Source organism: Tachypleus tridentatus, chromosome 8, assembly GCF_004210375.1.
Source record: "Tachypleus tridentatus isolate NWPU-2018 chromosome 8, ASM421037v1, whole genome shotgun sequence".
NCBI classification, from domain to species: domain Eukaryota; kingdom Metazoa; phylum Arthropoda; class Merostomata; order Xiphosura; family Limulidae; genus Tachypleus; species Tachypleus tridentatus.
The window spans coordinates 23,693,420-23,714,972 of record NC_134832.1 but is presented as its reverse complement, the minus strand read 5'-3'; the positions used below and the strand labels follow the sequence as shown (position 1 = coordinate 23,714,972).

The 21,553-nt window shown below is 33.5% G+C and overlaps 1 protein-coding gene across 5 annotated transcripts in view; it reads left to right on the top strand.

Annotated features, from left to right (window-relative positions):
• LOC143258680 (cleavage and polyadenylation specificity factor subunit 6-like) overlaps nt 1–21,553 on the top strand; it is a 60,090-nt gene that overhangs the window by 25,623 nt on the left and 12,914 nt on the right. For 4 of the 5 annotated variants that reach the window (XM_076518080.1, XM_076518076.1, XM_076518077.1 and 1 more), the window contains 8 exons: nt 1,361–1,449; nt 2,229–2,441; nt 6,849–7,045; nt 8,564–8,663; nt 15,535–15,591; nt 16,959–17,036; nt 17,415–17,622; nt 21,373–21,485. In XM_076518080.1, the coding sequence (XP_076374195.1) occupies nt 1,361–1,449; nt 2,229–2,441; nt 6,849–7,045; nt 8,564–8,663; nt 15,535–15,591; nt 16,959–17,036; nt 17,415–17,622; nt 21,373–21,485 (1,055 nt within the window). The remainder of the gene's footprint in view (nt 1–1,360; nt 1,450–2,228; nt 2,442–6,848; nt 7,046–8,563; nt 8,664–15,534; nt 15,592–16,958; nt 17,037–17,414; nt 17,623–21,372; nt 21,486–21,553) is intronic. The other variant, XM_076518079.1, reaches the window with a different exon arrangement.

Genomic DNA, 21,553 nt, shown 5'->3' with positions numbered 1-21,553 from the left:
TTTATATTGTGGTTTGTTATTACCTATTATATGTGTTTCTAAATGGCTGAAGAATCTGAATTTCATAAAAGTGAAGTAAAAAATTGCAAGTCAGAAGTTGCAGTGCTGCCATCTCATGTGACTCAAAGAATGCATTTTCTGAAGCAATTTCATCTTTTTCCTTAAAAAAGAACAAAAACAAGAAATCAAAACTTCAATAATATAAATCTTTTGAATGTTATTAAAAAAAAAAAAGATTGAATGCACCTTAACCTGCCTGTATCCATGGGGTGAACATTTAGGGAATTGGGTATTTCAATAAAGGGTTAGGTTTATTAACCTAAAAAAAAATTGTTACTGCCTAAATTTTGGAAGGTTGATTAAGTTGCATTTTTGCATATAACAGTAGAAGTGTTCAGCCAGATATCACATTTAAGTATCTTACAAAGACAAGTAAGTTTTCTTGAGCTTTCTTTGGCAAGTGCTACCAATAGAGCTTACAAAATCCATGAAGAAAAAAATTGATTGAACTTAATAAACAGATCTTGTATTTTGCCATATGTGATTACATCCACGTTTTGTGTGGAAGGTTGGATTGGGGTATGGGATTTACTACCTCATAGTTTGGAAAGTAGTACAAAGTTGACAGTGCTGATAAACAGTTCAGATTCCGTGTGTTGCAAGGAGTTCGAATCTCTGTTCAGAATTTTAAAAATAAGAGTACCATAATAACTCTGTTTAGAAATTTACCTACCAAAAATATCTTTTTACTTTCATACTTTGTGTTAAATTGTTACATTATGGTGTGGTAGCATTGATTATCATCACATTTAGTAGCTTATAAGATTATTTGAGTTGAATTATTAATTATTTAATTTTATTCTGTAACTATATTACTAATGATTTATTAGTTTGTATGTTGTGGCTGCTGATCTGCTGTCATCTTCAGTGAACTTCTGAGAAGGATTGTTTTTTGTACTAGGAATTGGAGATTTGGGTTTAGTTCTGCTTGTTAAAAAAGGCTGGTTTGCTCTCTGCTCCATTGGGGTATTTCTTCACAAATTTATAGTTACTAATAGTTTATACCTTACATTTTATCTGGTAACAGCATTAAGAAAATAAACTAATTGAAAAGTAGACTTTGGTAATCATATAAATTAATGAGCATGAAAATGATTGAGAGTAAAATTGTGATGAAAATATGAGTATATTAGCATGAAATCTAGAGTTTTAAAAACTGGCATTCAGAAAATTGGTTTACCCTAATATTTGTGAGTTCTTGTTTTTATAAGTAAATACTTAGCTATATATATATATAAAGTACCTTGTCTCTATAAATACTGTAATTGGGATTTTGTTTGGTTGATTTTCATGTTTTCAGGGAACTTCATGGACAAAGTCCAGTTGTAACACCGTACAATAAACAGAGTTTGAATCATTTTGAAATGCAAGCTAGAAAACCCTCTCCAGGTACATAAAAAGTTTTTCTCATTTGTTTTTCATTTTAACGATATTGAGAAATGTGTTGTATGACTTTCCTTAGTTTTACAGAGTTAAGACATTTTCATTAAAAATATTTGGAACCTGGAGTTTTAAAAGATACCCATGGAATATCAGTCATTTTTTTAACAGTTTATACTCATTGCTTGTTTAACAGCTCTAACCATTAAAATATTTTGTGTTGAAACAAAGTTTTCAATTATATATGTGTGTGTGCATACACATTTGGAGGTGGAGAGATGTAATCTTAATGAAACAAACTTCCAACTTACAATCAGTTTTCACCAAGCTGATTAAGAAAAGTGTGTGGTATTTGTCACGCTACTTTAAGAATAACACAATATTTTAAGTTTTTGTCTTACAAATGATTTGTTTAAACCTGAAATTCAAATATATTATTTTCTGTTTAATAATGTTCAAGGAGAACTGCTTGTAATTACTGATAGAATTAATCTGATCTGTACTATAGGTGATATTGAAAGATGCTTTTAAATGATTGGTGTGTAAAAAATGTTGAGATTAAAAAAGTTTTTTTTTAAAATGATGCTGTGCTTTTTATTGTTTAAAAATTTGTAAAGTTATCTTTATTGCTATACTGCCTGGTAATAAATGAGTATATTTTATATTATTCTTTAAAACTTTTTGTGTCTTTGAAAAAAACTTTGTTTGTAATATACTTTTCATCAAGTTTTTCAACATTAAAGTTTTGTTAAATTTTGAGCAAAACTACTTTTTACCATTGTACTCAGGAAACATGGGTCGGGAGGGAATGGGTAGAGCAGGACAACCAGGTGGTGGCATGAGAGAGAGAGAATCAAGGGGAGATAGAGGTTCATCAGGAATGAATAGAGGAAGAAGTAATGGCCCACCTAATTTTCCATCTCAGCAGCATATGCATGGGCATCATGGACTTCCTGTGGGCCCACCACCTCCACAGGGGCCACCACCACAATTTAATCAGGGTTTGTTTAATAATTTAATTGACAAAAAATAATAATTTATTTTTTCATAATATAGCTAAATTAGTGGATATACCATATTCAGAGATGCCAACTATTTCAAATGACTGAGCATAATGATTGTAGACAGAGCCCTTTATCATTTGCGGCTACTAGGCCTGACCAGTGTCTTTAAGCTGTTTATCATTATATTATTATTATAACTTTGACAGAAACAAGACAATCTGGTGAACAAGGCCTCTTTTTTTCCATCTTGTGAACAATCACATTGGTGTTTCTATGCTGCTTAGAAAAGGAGAAATACCCATTTACTCGAGCGCTGATTGGCTGCCAAGCACTGATGACGTAACTATGGATTCCCCCACGTACCCAGTATCGAGAAGCACTGCACTTAAACTATTGGTAGACGTCGGAGATACAAATATTTTTTATTATTTCAAGCACAAACATGATTATCGCAAGTAGCCATTTGGACTGTCTTTTATTTATTATCAAATTTATTTGTATCTTACTAGAAATTTTCTTTTCACCCCTTTCAAGCCCTGGGGAAACAATTTATCACTTTATTGTATAGGTATATATAATATATAATAATGTGGGAGTTGCAACAAGTCGTAATATTTGTCTCTATGAGCGTATAGTCGTAATGTATACACCAAAATCGTAATGATTATGCTTACATCATAATGGTTGGCATTTCTGCATATTCATATAATTTTTCTCTTTTTTAAACTCTTGAAATGTATATATTGACTGGTACTTTTTAATTTTAATGACCTATTAATCCTCTATGTATTGTGGGGTTATTGTGATGTAACAGCCATTTAGATAGTTATTTTCAAAATTTGATTAAACAACTTTATTTTTAATGCACAAAAATTAAAATTAACTTTGCATCAAAACGTTTTTTTACTAAAATTGTAATACAAGTTTTTCTTAAGTTTTAGAGAATATATTCAAGTAAATCCTCAATATTCCCATCTGTGTAATACATGATGGTTTGTTGCTCTGAACAGTCCATTTAAAATTTTTATTATACTCTTGTATGATCTGAGTTTGACATCAATTAAGCATGTGCTATAGATATTGCTAAGCCATAATGTAAACTTATTGCTTTCCAGCTTCTTGCTTTACTGGTGCAAAAAGAAGAAAGTCAAATCCCCATATCATGTCCCTTCTGTCATATCCCATTAATAAAAAAATTTCATTAATTTTCACCAATATATGCTGTTGGGTCATTTATAACCAACAGAATAGTGGATTCTGATTAACTGGGTGTTGATGAGACTAGCTCATTTATATGCCAGATTTTGATATAATTTGGTTTAATTTCATTGTGTGCTATCTTTTGAGTTCAAAGTTGAAGTGAATTTATTTAAATCAGTTTATAGCTTAGTTAAGAAGATAGTTAAATCATAAAAAATTGTTGCTTTTTTTACTGTGACATTTTATTATGAATTGCATGTATGAAATAAATTTATTTTGTGAACTACCAATATAATTATAAAGAGTAGGCTTAAGTTTCTTCATCTACTTCATTTTTTCTATGGCAGAAGAAAAAACAGATATAAGTACTAATTTTTTTTTTTTTAAATATTCATGTTTATTGTTATAAAAGTAAGAAAAAATTGGTAACTTGATAGGCAAAGTAGTAAAATTTAGATAAAGACGAGAATTTCCTCAGTAGCTGCAGCTGTAACTAGATTGCAAATTGGTTAACAAAAGGAGCTATGAGATAAAAGTTTGTACTTGAAAAATAAACTGAGCCATTTTTTGAGCTGCTGTGAAAAATTACATGATGATATCTTTCTGCAAGGAATGCACATAAGTTGCTGTGACCAGTGAAGTGACAAGTAGAAAAACCTAAAATATTCAATAAACCTTTCAAATATGAATATTAAAACACAAATAATATATAATTAACTAAAATGCAATTTAACTGTATCAAACCAATATGTTTTATTGGTTTTATATATGTTTTATATATAATATAAAAGATTTAGGGATCCCACTCAAGAATGGACTAAGCTTTATTTTACCTCATTTGTAAAAGGATGTGAAGGTCTACATTTAATGTTAATTTAGCAATAAACCAATGAGAAATTGCTCTTCTTTCTCTCTTTTTTGTAAGCATGCCATTCATCATAGAACCATAGCTTAGCAACAAAGCTTCTCCTTTGCAAGTGGGCATGGTTAATATGGAACTAAATGCCAAAAATACCTTTTCTTTTTCTCTTGAATGACAGTTAGTTATTTTCCTAATAGCCTTAGCTTCTAATCTTCTCATCTCTGCTTTCTTTTAATCCTGTGGTTTTATTGTTCTTTACATTCTCTTTCTTGTTATCAGACAAGCAATAAGTTATTGAGTAGGAGAGTGGAGAACATAAGTAAACCATCAAGTTACATCATGCAGTGTTAAACTGTTTTTTGAAGAGTGATTGCAAAACTTTTTAATGTTTTTTTTAGATAATTCTTTTTCACATTTTCTTATCTAACCTAATAACATTTTAATTTTTATATTTTAGGTACTTTTGTTAAAACAGTTTAATAGCTAATAAACATAAACAAAATGTTTAGCACTTACCTTATCCCTGTTCTTGTAACCCTACATTTTTGCTAATTGTCCAAAACTAATTCATGTAGCTCTGAGATGTCTGTTTTTTAAAAAACAGATATATCAGGCACTTGAACAGGATTCTCTCAAAACTACTATGCTTTTTCTAACCTTCTAAGTTTTTGAAAGGTTAGAAAAAATTTTATTACTACTTGCTTCAGTAACTTTTAGTCTACATATGTCGAGATCTAAAGTATTGTGCCTTTGACAGTAAAAGATAATCACTGTCTAGATTTATACAGTTTACAAAATGATTTTTTTATTGGTTATAAACACGTTCTCTTGACAAGTAGGCGTGAGTGGCTTCAAAAGCTTAAAGAGGAGGATACATTTTATAATATTTTAAAATCAAGAAGACAGAAGGTTCTAATTTTATATTGAGGCCTGCTTATACCCATTCTTGTGCTTTTAATTGGCTGAATACACTCATATCCATAGTTATTGAAAATAAATAGGTAAATAAAGAAAACTAAAGGGAAGTTGAAAGGGTGGATGTGTTAAATGACAGAGAAGCAAGGATTCAGAATTTATTTAAATATGTCCTTTTGAAATTAAGATATTAAAGTTTTGATAGTATAAAACCTTGAATTATAAACTGTCTTGATGTCATGTTGACTAAGTTTAGATCATAGGGTTAAGTAATAAAAATCAAGGAGTGTTACTTTTAATATTTTGAGTAGAAAATGTAAGATTGTATTTTTGATTAAGGAATCATAGCTACTACCCAACCTATATACTATATACTACCCAACCTTGATTTTATCCTGTATGTCACTTTCAAAAAATTACAGTAACTAAAAGAATGGCTAGAATAATGTGTAGAATCAGGTACTAAAAACTACTTTTTTAATATTTTTTCTTAGCTTTTGTCAAGATTCAACTTGCACACAGTGATATCACTGAAAATATTCAATACCTCAAGGTGTTGGTGTGCTTAAAAAATAACAGTATCTTGTTATTTGGTTGAGTAAAGTACAAACCTCATTTACAGCAGATTGTGTGGATTAGCTGCCTTCCATTTGGCTGGCCCATTATGGCCAGGTGGGTTAAGGGGTTCGACTTGTTATCAGAGGGTCACAGGTTCGAGTCCCTATCATACTAAACATGCTTGCCCTTTCAGCTGTGGGAGTGTTATAATGTGACGGTCAATTCCACTATTCATTGGTAAGAGAGTGGCCCAAGAGTTGTTGGTGGGTGGTGATGACTACTTGCCTTCCCTCTAGTTTTACACTGATAAATTAGGGATGGCTAACACAGATAGCCCTCGTGTAGCTTTGCACAAAATTCATAAACAACAACAATCCATTTGACTACTAGATTAAAATTAGTAATAGTTATATCTGTAGGGTTTCTGATCTGGCCATTTGACATACATTCACATGTGGTGCTGTTTAGTTTGAAAATTATAAATACTGTCATTAATGTACCAGAAATTTGCCATGAAATCTGAAAATATCATACCAAATGCATTTTAAAAGCACAGATTATAGAAGTATGTCTTCATGTTGAATGTTTATAATAATAAAATTATATTTCATTTTCTGCTGTAAGGATGTGTGAATGGGTCTGAGCAAAGTATTACCTCTTGCACCTTGTGGTAAGTACTGTATTAATTTGTAATAATCAGAGAAACTATACATCAGCTGTAGTTTACAGTGTAGTAAATCATATGTTTGCTTCCTGTGAAGAAAATTTTTTTTTAAATTAAAAGGTATAACATTCTCTGAGTGGACACAAACAGTTAATTGAATGCATCCATTTATTTATAATGATAAGTTAACAAATTTCTCACTAAGGATGTTCCCCTCAACTATGGGGAACAGGTCCCCCTCCACCACAGATGCATCATCCACAAGGTCCTCCGCCTTCAAGACCTGGTCCTCCACCAATGGTGGGACATCCTGGAATGCCTCCACCACCACCAGGCATGCAAGGACCTCCACCACCTCGTCATGGTGGCCCACCTCCAGTATTACCTGGAAATATCAGAGTGGTAAGATTTAGCATTTAATTTATTCTTGCTTTCTTTAAATTCTAGAAGCAATAAGATTTTCAAATTATTAATTTTTATTTATATAAGAAGCTCTATGCTTCTCTTTTAATGGTCTTTGACTCTATCATGGCTCATGTGCACTTTTCATGGATTATGTAGAACATGTAATATATTAATGAAAACAATGCTTAAAACATGAAAACTGTCTTAAATAGCCCAGATTCACTTTTTTGTTTTCACGGTACTATATCATTTTTGCTTCAGTTTTGTCACAGATTTTCTAACCTTTAACTCCTGTATTCCAATCTTTTCTCAATTAGCATCATGGTAAAATGTTTAAATAACGTATATGAATTTCTTTTACAATTGGTTGTTAAGCATGGCATAATGACTTTTATTATAATCTTAGTTACACAAAATAGTTTGACACTAAAACACCCTCTCCTGACAAAATGTAAACATTCATTTTTTGTTTTTATCATGTTGATGTGAAGTTAGTAAAAAGCTTTTTTCTGTGTATTTCAGTGAAATTTACTTGAATAGTAACTCTGATACTGATTTTTTTTATCACTGTTCTTGTAAGTTTTTTGCAAATTAATTTGAGCTGTATGAATGTAACCCAGAACGTCTATATACAATAATATAAAATAGATTTATAATAACTGCATTATTCATTATAATATTGGCAGTGAGAAAGTGAACTGTAAATGTAAGATGAAAACTTAATTGACAGAATTGGTATGCTTATGTCTGAAAGTAGCTTTCTTATATAAAAAATTTTACATGTGGAATATATCAGCTATAAAATTTGTATAGATTTCCATATTGATAGTCTTCTGCTTATTCCAGTTAAAATGCATATCACCTATAAAATTTGTATAAATTTCCATATTGATTGTTTTCTGCATATTCCGGTTAAAATGCATATTAGATTTCTAACGATATGCTAACTACTGACTGTAATTTGGTGCTTGCTTGCTAATAGTGTATTGAATGATATGTTGCTTTTTGAACTGTTTGCAGTTTTTTGTCTTAAATAAACTATAAAGAGAACATTTGTTTTTCTTAAATGTCACATTTTTCCTTGGTAAATTGCTTATGACAATGAAAAAAACTGGTGTATATAATGAATTTTGCTGTTATATTACACGTATTTTGGCTATTATATTTTATGGATTAAATTATTTTCTTTAAGCATGAGAAATTCTTTTTTATGCACACATTTGTTCCTTTGTTTTTCATAAAAAGTAGACAGCAGAGAATTTTAGGTTGTCAAGTGATAGTGCAGTTTTATAAGTGAGACTATATCTAAGGTCATAATAATAAAGGTGCATATTGTTTTGGCAATTGTTTTTATTTATTGACATATACACACTCATGTTTTTCATAATTTTAAGTAGATAAATCACTGGCTAGTTGCAAGATAATATTAAGGTGATAAGAATAGAAGGGGTTGAAATTTACATGACAGTGTTTGTTTTTAGAAATATAGGTTTTATTAATCTGTATTTACTTTAGCCTCCACCTCATGGTCCACCACTATCTGGTCCAAGAGGACCACCTCCTCCAGACACTCGTGGCCCTCCTCCACTTCGAAATGAATGGGATCGACCTCCTGGTAAAAAAATGTTTTGAGTATTTCTTATAGAAAATGTTTTTTTAATTTTGAATCAACTCTTGTTTTATAGTATACCATAACATTTCTTTAATCTTGCTTGTCATTTGCTGTAACTTCCTTGAATTCCTGGTTTAGAGTATTAAACAAGAAGCAAGATACACAAAACATAAGAAATTTGACACAGTCCATGCAAATGTAAAGGCAAGGGTTTGGTGTTATTATGGTTATTTTAATGAAACAGTGTCTTTAATAATTTTGGTTTGTAAGAGTTAGCTATTAAAAATGTTGCAGATTTTAAGATTTAATTCTGTGTCGGTGACATTACAGAAAAATGTGATGTAATTGCTGAAGGTTTTCTTTTCTTATGACATATACTGAATTTTTTAAAGCTAAAAATGTGACATTACACAGAAATAAATGTATTGTAGTTTCAAAAGTTTTTCAGTTTCACAGTCATATCTGTAAAATTTAAATTTGAGTATGAGTAATAGATGTAAGGGTATTACAAGTACAAAATGTTGTGGTCAGTTACCCTGACAGGCTGGATCTCTTTGATCTTTTCATCATTAGTTACTGTGAGCACATACATACGATAACTTTTTAATATAGTACATGCATCATTTTTTTCCTAGTGCAATCTTTGTCAGACAAATCTTTAGGACAAATATCTCCCACTTTTTTAATTCAGAAAGGACTAAAAGAGTTTGCTGACTCTCCTAAGTCAGTCGAGAAGCACTCACCCAAAAAACACAGTGAACTTATCTTGCATTTGAAGACCAGTGGAAATATATCTATTGAATTGAGGTTAATCTGCATGCAACTTCTCCACCTGCAAAGACAGAATTATGTTGCCTACCAGTGTTCTAATTTTGATGTTTATATTACCATGTCTACCTACCATTGCCAAGACAGAATATCTGGAATGTGTAACCATGTATCCTCTCAGATGTTTTCAGTGCCGGTAGTTCAGTCATTTGAAGTCATAGTATCATGTTTCTTTGACGTGCTCATTGAGGTGGTGCATGGTGCTTACAAGTGGAATCTGGACCCTCATTGTGTAAATGGTAGTGAGAGACACCCCTCTTACTTTTGTTCTTGCCCTAGGTGGGTGGAAGAGAAAGAGGTATAGTGGTTGAAAACCTGCCCACTTAATCTAGGGTGGAATCCTATGAGAACAAAAGACTACTACAGTGGGAGTGTAGACAGAACTTTCTGTATCTCAATTAGAGTTCTTCTCCAACTATGAGAAGAGTCTTTTGCCCTCAGTGGTTAAGAGAGTAGACAAGTCAACATCTGTTCCAATCTCAATCCTTACAATTTTTTCCACTGATTGTTCAGGTCCATTTTCTTTGGTTTGGGCTCATCTTCTTCAGCCCCGAGGAATCAAATGATTATTCATACTCTACCTCGGCTGCTGTACTCGACTTCTACTGACAGAGTTCTACCCACTCAATACAGGGCAGAATCCATGGAGGTGAAAAGACCTTTTAATAAAGAAAAATGATGTGGTTGTAAACCGAATTGTTCCCCCACCTATATAAAAATGGTTGCACTGATACAGTGGAACTGTCAAGCTTTCCATTCTGATTTGGATGACATTAAGAATTTGATTAATTCCCGTTATTCTGTATGTCTTTTCATACATGAAACTTTTCTGAAACTTGTTGAGACAGTAACCTTTTTGGCAGTTTTCTTTATAGTGGAATGACAAGTTGTGTGATGGACAAGTGCCACCTCTCCATGGCCTCCAAGAGTGTACCAAGCCATCCATATTTCCTTGGGTTGTGTTCCCTCTACCTGTCTCCTAGAGAGACCTATGATCAATTGGACCTTGATGCTCTCATTGAACAGTTTCCATCTCCATTCTTAATCCTTTGGGGCTTTAATGGACATAGTCTCCTCTGGGGAGGTGCTGATATTGATGGGAGGGGTTGCTCTGTAGAGCATATGCTCTTGGATCACAATATTTCTTTCTTCAGTACTGATTCTTATACTTATTTTCATGCATCTAGTCAGTCTTTTACTGCTATTGACCTCTTTGTTTGCTCCCCTTCAATTTTCTCTCAGTGTTTCTTGCAGGACTGAAAGTGACCCATGGAGTAATGGTAATTTTTTTATCATTTTGAGGGAGACTGGCTGTGGTTGATGCCACCTGATTTGCATTTCTTGGTAGAAATTGGACTGGGCCAAAAAGCCCTCTTTCACTGCTCTCTTGGAACTTGATCCTGCTGTTGTCTGTTTGGCATAGATAGACAACTGCATGGCAGCAGTGACTGACTGTATTGTTCAGGCAGCTGCTCAGTGTATTCCTAAAACCTTGACACATTTTTCTCAGTATCCTTGTCTGTAGTAGAGGCCTACCTACCAAATGTCATGGAAGGCTTGAAAACGGGCATGGGATACCTTTTGTAGGCATACCACATTGCATTTCTCTGGGCCCATTCACATGCTTGGCAGGTAAGATGTCAAAGCCTGGAGGAATCTTGGATTAAGTTCAAAACTAGCATCTCTTCTAATACCAGTTTCAAAATCATGTGAGTCAAGATTGGGAAGGTCAATCAATGGGCAGTATAACCCTTGCCCCAAACTTTTGATCTGGCTTTCATGTGGCCAGGAAGTTGCTGGTTTCCAGAGCATCACCATTACTCTCAATGAAAGCATTTCTCTTGCCTCTAGTGCTTCTGTCATCTCCCATCTTGTTGACCATCAAGTCTCGGGCATAGCATTCACCTTTTTCCTTTTGGACCAATTATAAATGTCCATTTACCCTGGTACTGGGCTATTGTTCTCCCTTTATCTAAGCTTTGGAAAGATCCCTAGGCTCTCTCTAACTGTTGTTCATTTGCTTTGACAAGCTTCTTTATGAGGTCTTAGAGAGGATAGTTAATACTCATTTTGTTTGGTTCCTAGAAATGAATAACCTCCTCTCACCCACCCATTGTGGGTTCTGACAACTGTGTTCCACTTTGGACTACCTGATTAGACTTGAAATATATCAATCAGAGAAACTTTTTTCAAGCAACAACATTTTGTTTCTATATTCTTTGAATTGTAGAAGGCTTATGATACCACTTGGAGGTATGACATTTTGTGAGACCTCTGTACTCATATTGGTTGCATGGCCATTTACCCATTTTATCAAACGTTTTAATGGACTGGCAATTTGAAGTCCCTGTAGGCTCAATGCTTTCACATTCTTTTCCATATGAACTTGCAATCTCTCGGGTCTGTGTTTTGGGTGCGATACTTCTTAGTGTGAAGATTGCCATCACTGGACAACTTTCTCTTACAATTGTGAACAGAGGTCTGTGTTGACCATTTCCACATCTTGTATCAGTTGTTGAGCATGAGGTTTATTGAGTAAGAGCCTCAAACTGTTTTCAGTCATTTGTTGAAGTGGATCACAGCAAACAGTTTTATCAATTCTTTCTCAAAAACTGTTTTACATGCACTTTTATGCCAATGGAGTATTCATCCAGATCCCAAGCTCCATCTCGGTTGTTCTTCTCATGATCACTGAGGCAAAATTTTTAGTGCTTGTCTTTACCCATAAGCCGACCTTCATTCCACACAATAAAACAGCTATGTGTTGATTGTACAAGGGCACTGAACATCCTTTGTGTTTTCTCTTCCATCTCTCAGAGAGTGGATTGATGTTCTATGCTGAAGATCTGTTGTACTCTGATTGGTTCCAGACTGGACTATGGGTATTTGGTGTATGATCCTATCTGGAGTTTGGCCTTGAAGATGTTAGACTCAGTTCACCATCTGGGGCTTCAACTCTGCACAGGGGCTTTTCACATTTTTCCAGTCCAGAGTTTGTACACCAAATCTCGCAAACCTCCTCTTCACCTCTGTCTCTTGTAACTTTCTTTACTCTGTTTCAAAACTTTGATCCTTATCACAGTATCCCACTTGGGGTTATGCCTTCCTTTCTTAGTGGGCTGAGCTCTTTCAGAATAGACGGTCTGCCATTTCTTCCCATTGGCCTTTGTGACCAGGTGCATTTGGCTGAATTGGGTCTGTTCATGGATGTTGATGTTTTAACTGGTCAGCCTTTCTTTGAATCATGTGAGGAAGGCAGATACTCCCTATTGGAAGTATTATCTTCTATTTCCCAAATATTTTTTGAACCATCTTTCCATTCCCATTTATATGGATGATTTGAAATAAGGTGACTCTGTAGACTCTGCCATGGATTGTTGGGGTTTGGTAATTGCACACAGGATCCTCCCTGCAGTTTTTTTGTTCATTGTCAAGTTGTATGCTATTTCTCTTGCTCTGGATCACATAGAAGCTATGCAGTACACCAATTGTACTATTTATACCAACTCTTTTAACTCTACTGGCCTTGGAATTGTTTTACGTTCATTCTTACCTTGTTCTAGTCTATTCAAAACTGTCTAGCCCACTTTATCTTCTCTTGACATTCAGTTTTTCTGGATACCAGTCCACATCAGTATTCATGGGAATGAGCTTGCTGAGATTGCAGTTAATTCTGACAGAGCAGATGCTATCACTGCCATGCCTGTCTCATATATGGGCTATGGTCCTGTATTAAAAGCTTGGCTCTCTGCTATTTAGCAGTTGACTTGAAGTGAGCAATGTGATAATAAGTTTTCCCAGGTTATACCCTCTCTTACTCTGGCTGTCTGGTTTCCATAAGGATTGGAAGGAGGAAGTTGTTAGTTTTTAAAACTGTTGTTTTTTTATAAATCTGAGACTGATGCACCATTGTTTGGCCTTTGTGACACTCAAGTCACAATAGCTCACATTTTAATACTGTGCCATCGCTATGACTCTGAACGATGACACCATTTTAGACATGTTTGTTTCATAGGTTTACTCCTGATGCTGGTCAGTTTCATTGAAGATAGTAACATTGTCCACCTTACTTGTGTTCTATTTAAGTTTTACCTTTATTAATTTGTGTTACAGTAGTTTTACCTTTTAATTTTTTTGCCAGTTGCTTTGTGCCAATAAACACCAACCAACTAGCTTGACTGACACCACTACAAAGAAATTCAAAGTTATTCTAAATTAATTTTTCTTACATATCGTGAATTGACTGCAAGTTGTAAGAGAAGATTGATTATTTTTTCTAAACAACTTTAACCCTCTTGTGATTGGTCAAGGGTCCAAGGCCATGTCATTGCATTTGTTGACTTGCATTCAGAATTTTATTGAACTACTATTTTATGAATTTATTTCGGTAAGTTTGGTATCAAAGTGTAGATTATAATTCATATTTTCATATTATACATCTTTAATTTCTTAATTTAAAAGTAAATATTAAAAACACACACCCAAAAAATTGTGTGATGTGATATGTTGCATGCAGCATTGGTTCACAATAAATATTTGTAATGTCAAAATACAAAGTCTGTAATTTGATGAATTAGAAACTAAAATTACCAATGTTGACAAGCTAGAATTTAAAATAAAAACATTTTATATTTTTTATTTGTTGATATATTTCTCATGGACTGAATCAGTGTCTCCTTTGCACCTATTTCCATTTTTGAAAATTCTCTTATATACACTTGTTTTTTGATGTGATTAATCAATTAAAAGCTTAGAATATCCTCTTAGTGACTGTTTTCATTCATTTTCAAATATAACAGCACCATCTTTTTATTTTGAGACAAACCTTCATGCTGGTAAATTGAGTATAAAACGTGCTCAAAATGTTATTGTTGTGTAGACCCAAATACATCTTAACTTGGAAAATTATAATGGAATTATGTGTTGTGTATGTTTTTTTTATATATCAAACACCTAAAAAAAAGTATTTTGTTTCACATCCTCCACATTTGAAATTTTTTAAGGCTTGACAACTAAGTACAAAGGCTGTAACTAGAAAAGATGATTGTTCTATGTTTTAAGATAAGTGTAAGTACTTGTTTGTAAATTGTAATAATCTATGTACATATGTAATGTATAGTAATGGAAAAATGACTCTCTCTACAAAATATTTATTGGATTTAGTAACATGAGTGTACATGTCACATCATTGAGACTTCTGTATTGTTAGCAAGGCATGGGTGAAAGGTCAGGATGATAAAAATAAGAAATGTATGTAAATGTATAATGCTGTGAGACTTCAGCTATTTAGTCTAAACATTTATGTTTATATGTTATTTTATAGTTATTTTAGAATTAAAAAGGCATTCATATTTATTTCCTAATTTTTTATGGTGGTAATGAAATCTGTCATAGACTGAACAGGAATTTGTTAATGAAAATAAAACATAGAAACATTTGGCTACTATCTGGACATACTAAGGATTTCATGTGTGAAAGTTGAAAATTTTCTGATGCATAAAAGTATTTTTAAACTGAAAATGAAAATTACTATCTATGTTAGAGAGGCAACATGCAAAAAGAAGTTATGAGAAATACATTGCTTAACAAACCTTCAAATTTCATAAAAAATTGATATTTTGTGTATGAAAGACTTCTAATGTTTACTGATAATCTGCCAAAATTTTGTGAATATACACTTGCTGATTTAAAAGCTATAGCATGAAAAATGTATCAAGCACAAAGTGGTTGAGGTTTGTTTCAGGAATTGAGCTTGTGCTGAAAGAGTTAAGAAATTAAAACTTACACTCTATTAAAATGTGAATTGTAAGCTATGTTTTAATGCCAAATGTATCAGCATATCAGCATGTGTTGCTGGTAAAGTTTGAATGCAACTGAAAAAGGTTGTGACGTTTTTTTGTACATGAGTAACTGCAAATAAAAATAGTGGAGTATAATTGCAGTATGGCATTATATATGAGAAAACGGTGATGAATTGGAGCTTAATAATTTTTAAATGATTATAGTTAAATGCAGTGTTAATATTATTTTGTTTTTATTTCTACAGAGCAACCATTGCCTCCTGGTGTTACTTCAACACGACCACCACACCCTGGTCCAACAGGTGAGTCTCCTCTAGATTAATGATTGTGGTTTTACAAAAGGAATTTCTTTGTATCTTCTTATGTGTAATTATTTGCCTAATCAGTTTAGTACAACTACTACAATGAGTAGAACTTAATTCCTTGTAATCCTATTTTAAAATCAGTCTTTGAAGTGAAGAAAAATATTTGTTCTGTGGGTAAAAGGAGTCATCTTACTCAGGAGTGTGTGGAGTGGACTCTGTTTTATCTGCCCCCATCATTGTTACTTGGATTTAGGAGTTTTAAGAGTTTGAAACAGTCCTACTGCAACTCCTTTTTTTCACTCATTTCAAATAGTACCTGGGTATTTCTACAAATCCGTGTAGTACTTTGTATATTGTCCAACATAGATGTGTTTAACATGCCCAGGTACTACTTGAAAATGTAGTAAAAAATAATTGTCACAGTACTGGGTGTAATGCAAAATCTGGTGCTTGCATAAGAGAGACAGCCTCACATATGGCTTTCCACAAGTCGGTAGTAGTCTGTGCAGAGGATTAGGTTACTGAAAGGACGCAGGATAACATTGTGTATAACATTTACATGTAAAATGGCACATCAGTTCTGGATCACCAGAAATGGCTACAGCTGTAGGATTTCAGGATGTGTATTCATGTGATTAGAGGATAACTGGACAGAAATCCTTGGATCAGCTGGAGGAAAATTTGTTAACTGGCTAAAAATGTTGGTTTGAGGTATTTTGAGGTAGTGTGACAGGAACTTGTGGGGAAGGTTTGTTATATGTCTTCAAGAGAAAATTTTGATCTTCATATTAGATCCAGTGGTGGTCTATGTAGATCTTTGTTGAAGTAATGTGTTGTTTTAGATCTCTTTCCATTGTTAATATCACACAACATGAGGACTGTGTTAATCTGCTCTTAACTGAGAAAAGTTACATTGGCAAATTGAGTATTTAAAGGTTTGGAATAACAACAGTAAACAAAAACATGTCTTACACTTACAATATGTTTGTATCTTCTGAATAAAAAATGAAATATCAAGAATGTGTAATAATTTCATTTGGAAACACAGTGAAGAGTTGACTTACTGACTTGTTACTAAATATCAGTGAAATGTTGCAACAGTTCCAGTTCTTTTTCATTAAGACTACATACAAATCATCATCTCTCAAAAACCATATTTCTTTTCCAGTTTTGCTTTATTATATAGATTTGTTATAGCTTAAACACCTGTGCTAGCATCATCTCTAGAAATGTTTATAATGTGTGAATGAAAATCAAGAAGCCTTCAAAGGCAAGTCATGTTCCTTTATCTGTAAGTTACATAAACATCTTTTCCAAATATTTTTATTGTAATTTTGAAACTGATGAGAATGTATCTTCTGCAGTGTCTCATCCACCACCTCATCCACCACCAGGGCTGCCACCAACTACAGCTCCTCCTCCTCATCGTCCCCCTCCACCTGGTACATTCTTAGTTTTTTTTACATAGTCTTTGTGATATTGTTTTAATGCAACCTCAAGTTGTTTGTGAAATTTTGTTAAAATATGTTTGTTATTTCTGGTATTTTTTCTGTTCAAGTGGACTTTTAAAAGTTATGTGAATTAAAAGTTTAAATTATTTTTGGAGTTATTGTAAAGCTCAAGTAGGCTGTTTTTAAATCTTTAATGCATTGAATTAGTTTTGGAGTTTGTTTTGAATAATTTCAAGATACATTTATGCAACATTATGTTAAGTCTGTTGTTGTTCTTTTACATTGTGAATTAGAAATTAACTAAAGTGAAACCTGCACAACATATCAATTTAGCAGAACCAGGGTCTGCATAAAACTATGTATTTCTAGTACCTCCCCCAGGTCCTGGAATGCCTCCTAATATGCCCCCACCTACAAGTCATCCACCAGCTCCACATGTGAACCCAGCCTTCTTCCCTCCACATAGCCAACCCCAAGGAATGCCAACAGGACCGCCACCACCTTCCCAGCCTGGAGATATGTATGGCCGACCACCACCCAATCAATACCCAGAATTTAGAGGACCTCCACTTGAAAGGTGTGTTGTAAATTGGCATCTTTTCTCAGTTTTGCAGGCATGAATATCTTTTAAACAAAGACAGGTTTAGTTATATCAATGTTTTAAGCTGTATATTAGTTAAACAAAAGGGTTTTACCTGATAAAAATAGGTAAAGACATTTTATTGAATTTTAAACAAATCTTTTTTTTTTTAATATTACTATAAAAGTTACTTGCAAAAATTAAGTTTCATCATCTTTATTTATTAACATACAAAATATTGTTATTTAATAATGTGCGTAAAGGTAGTCAGTTTGATTTGAATTTATAGCCACTGTGAAACCGGTCATACTATAACTCTGTCTGTAATGTAGCTTTCAGTAAATATAACAATAGTTTTTTTCGTGAAATCAGATTTTTTGATACATTTTTTTTACTAAAGATGTATCTAAATTTACAAACTTTTTACAGAATAAATTTCAGTGAAATGTTATTTTCATGCTAAAAACAGCAATACCTTTTTTTTGTTGTACAGGTTTTGTATTTTATTTGAATAACCTTTGAAACCTCCTTGATGAACATCAAAAGGTTTTTTTTGTAAAACTCTACTTTATCTCGTATTTTCTCTGCTCTAATACTGACTATAGCAAAAACATCCATGGGAAAAGTTTTTAAAATATGAAATAAAATCAAATTTATTTTTTTAAAACCAAGCTATGGTGACTGCAGATTGTAATATAATTGTCCTAAACAGTCTCAGGCTTTTAACCCTTTCACTTTGACCATACACTTTAAACTCCTTTCTTTGCAGGTGCAGATCACAAGGTTTCACTGAGATATAATCAAAATTTAATTAAAGAACTTCACTCTCAATGTATAATATTGAAATTAGCTTTATCCCACAAATAATTTAGTTTCTTATTATGCGAGTTTTAATTCCTTTATTTTAAAAGAAACCTTCAAATAAAATATGAAGGAATGAAAGGAACAGTGGCCACACCCAAGTGTTGTAATGTTATCCCACCAATTCATACCTTGTTCCTCTGGTCAGCCTATTCCCCCTACCATGGCTTATTACAGCTTCCAAATGTGATCTTTCTTTAAGTCATCTGAAAGAGACAGATACTCCCGATTGGAAGTACCATCTTTTATTTACTGAACATCTTTCGAACACCCTTTGTATTCCAATTTATACGGATGATTCAAAATCAGGTGACTCTGTGGGCTCTGCCATGGTTAGTTGTGGTTTGGTGGTTGGGTGCAGAATCCCCTCTACAGCTTCTGTGTTCACTGATGAACCGTATGCCATATCTCTTGCTCTGGATCATATTGAAGCTGAGCAGTACTCCGATTGCACTATTTATACTGACTCCCTTAGTTCTCTGCTGGCCTTGGGATCACTTTGGCTCACACCCTGTTCTCACTGATATTCAAAACCGACTGACCCAATTCTCATCAACATCTACTTCTATCCAGGCCACGTTGGTATTTGCGGGAATGTGCTTACAGACATGGCAGCTAAATCTATCTGCTCTGGCAATATCACCACTGTGCCTATTCTGTATATGGACTATGGTCCTGTATTCAAGGCTCGGCTCCGTGATAACAAGCTTTTTCAAATTAAACCCTATATTGGGCTTTGACCATCTAGCTTCCATAAGGTTCAGGAGGAGGAAGTTGTTCTAACTAGACTACGCATTCGCCACAGTTTCTTAACTCATCGTTTTCTTTTATCTGGAACTGATGCACCAGTGTGTAGTTTGTGTAACAGTCAAATCACCGTTAGCCACATTTTACTTTTTTGCCATCATTACAACTCTCAACAACGGCACTATTTTAAACATGTTCTGTCCCAGGGTTTGTCTGTAACATTGGACAGTGTTATTGGTGATGGTGACACTGTCCACCTTGATAAAGTTTTTAGTTTTTTTAATGGCCATTTATCATTTTAACCTCATTTAAGTGTTGCATATTTATTCATTACACCTTTTTAATTGTGGTTCCCTTTTCAGAGTCTCAATCTCTCTAGTTCAATTTGACATTGGAAAATGGACAGAATATTAAATAACTCGACACCAGGACTGGAAAGGCCAACCTAGGTGACTAACGCTGCTGTTTGAACTACCCGTTAGTTGTCCTGGCGAGTTGTTATTACAATTTTGCTGCATGTCTTTTAACACTTTTATTACTTTACCTTTTGGTACTGGCCATAATGACACATAACCCGGAACCAGGACTGGAAAGGCCAACTTCAGGTGACTGACGGTGGTTCTTGTACTTACCTGTTAGTCTTCCTGGCGTGTTATGATCATTACCATTCTGCTACAGGAAGTCCTTTACAACATTGTAGACTGGATGTCAACATTGGTTTTACGCCATTTTATGTTTTGTTTATACCTTTGTTTCCTTATACGAATTTTACTACATTTTACTTTACTTTTACCTTTTTACGAGACATTTGGCTAATTTTTTATTACGATTTTGCTATGTCTTTTAACACTTTTCTTATATTACCTTTTGATAATGGCTGTTATGACAACATAACCCAGAACAAGGACTGGAAAGGCCATCTTCAGGTGACTGACGGTGGTTCTTGTACTTACTGTTAGTCTTCCTGGTGGGTTATGATCATTATCATTTTGCTAGAGAAAGTCCTTTACAACTTCTCTTACTTTGCTTTCTCTCTTAACATTGTAGACTAGGTGTCAACATTGATTTTATACTTTTTCTGTTTTTCATTGATGTTTTGTTTTACCTTCATTTCCTTTTATGTATTTTACTACATTTAATTTATTTTTACCTTTTTACTGGACGTTTGGTGCAGATAGCCTAGCTGCTTTGTGCTATAAAACACTAAATTAATCGTACCTTGTTTTCGTACTTTATGGTGCTTCTATTCCTACATCCTAATTTGTTTTGTTTAAAAATTTTCATATTTTGCTTCTTAGCTAGCCTTTTGGTACTAAGTCTCAAAAGTGACTGGACTCTAAGCCTGTTCTTCTCACAGCTATTTTAGAGCTATCTCTTGACCTTTACTGGCTCTTACTGCTATCTTTGCTATAGTGCTTTTCCCTTCTAGCCAGGGTGACAGCTTTTTACTTGGCCAGATTAATGGCTACTATATGTTTTGCATATTCAACTATCACTGTTTCTGACCGTATCTCCATTCTTACAGTACTGCTTCACTGGGATAAAGACTTTTAAAGGTTATTAACATTTTAGTTAGAACTAAGATTTAGAGAATCTGTGTAGTTAAAATTTTTCATTTAAGTGATACAGCTGCAGGCTGATCACATAGCATGTGCACTTAAGTTATTCATCTACATGCAATTTGATAGTGAGTTGTTACTTAGCTCATTAGTAGTGTTGCCAAATATTTACGTAATTACCAAGAATATAAATAAAACACTTCAGCTAAGGTAATGTAATTCAGTCGTGTCCATTTAGATTTGCACAAAGTGATGGCAGGAAAGAGCTGTACCTTTCCAACAATGTTAGTCAGTCAGATTGACAAATTTGTGATTTTGTGAAATTTTTTACTCTGTCGACTTTCTCAAGCTCTTTACTAGCTTGTTACTCTGGTTTGTTCAACACTCAACAGTATGTGTGAAGTGCTTATAAAGTTTTGTTTACATGCTATTTGCAGTGTGTTTGAGATCTTAATTTGTAGTGCATATCTGATCCATTCCTATTATAAATGCTACTGTACTTGTGATTACATTTTGAATGAGATTCTGTGTCTTTTTATGTCAGTCATGATATAATAATTGCTGTCTTTGATTGCTTTAGACAAGATCACCAGAGTGCACCAATCAGTGATGCAGAATTTGAAGAAATTATGAATAGGAACCGCACTGTTTCAAGTAGTGCTATAGCCAGAGCAGTGGCAGATGCAAGTGCAGGTAGGAATCAAGAAAGCCTTTTTTTTTTTTTTGCTAGATGAATGTAGATCCTTATGTGGTAACAGTTT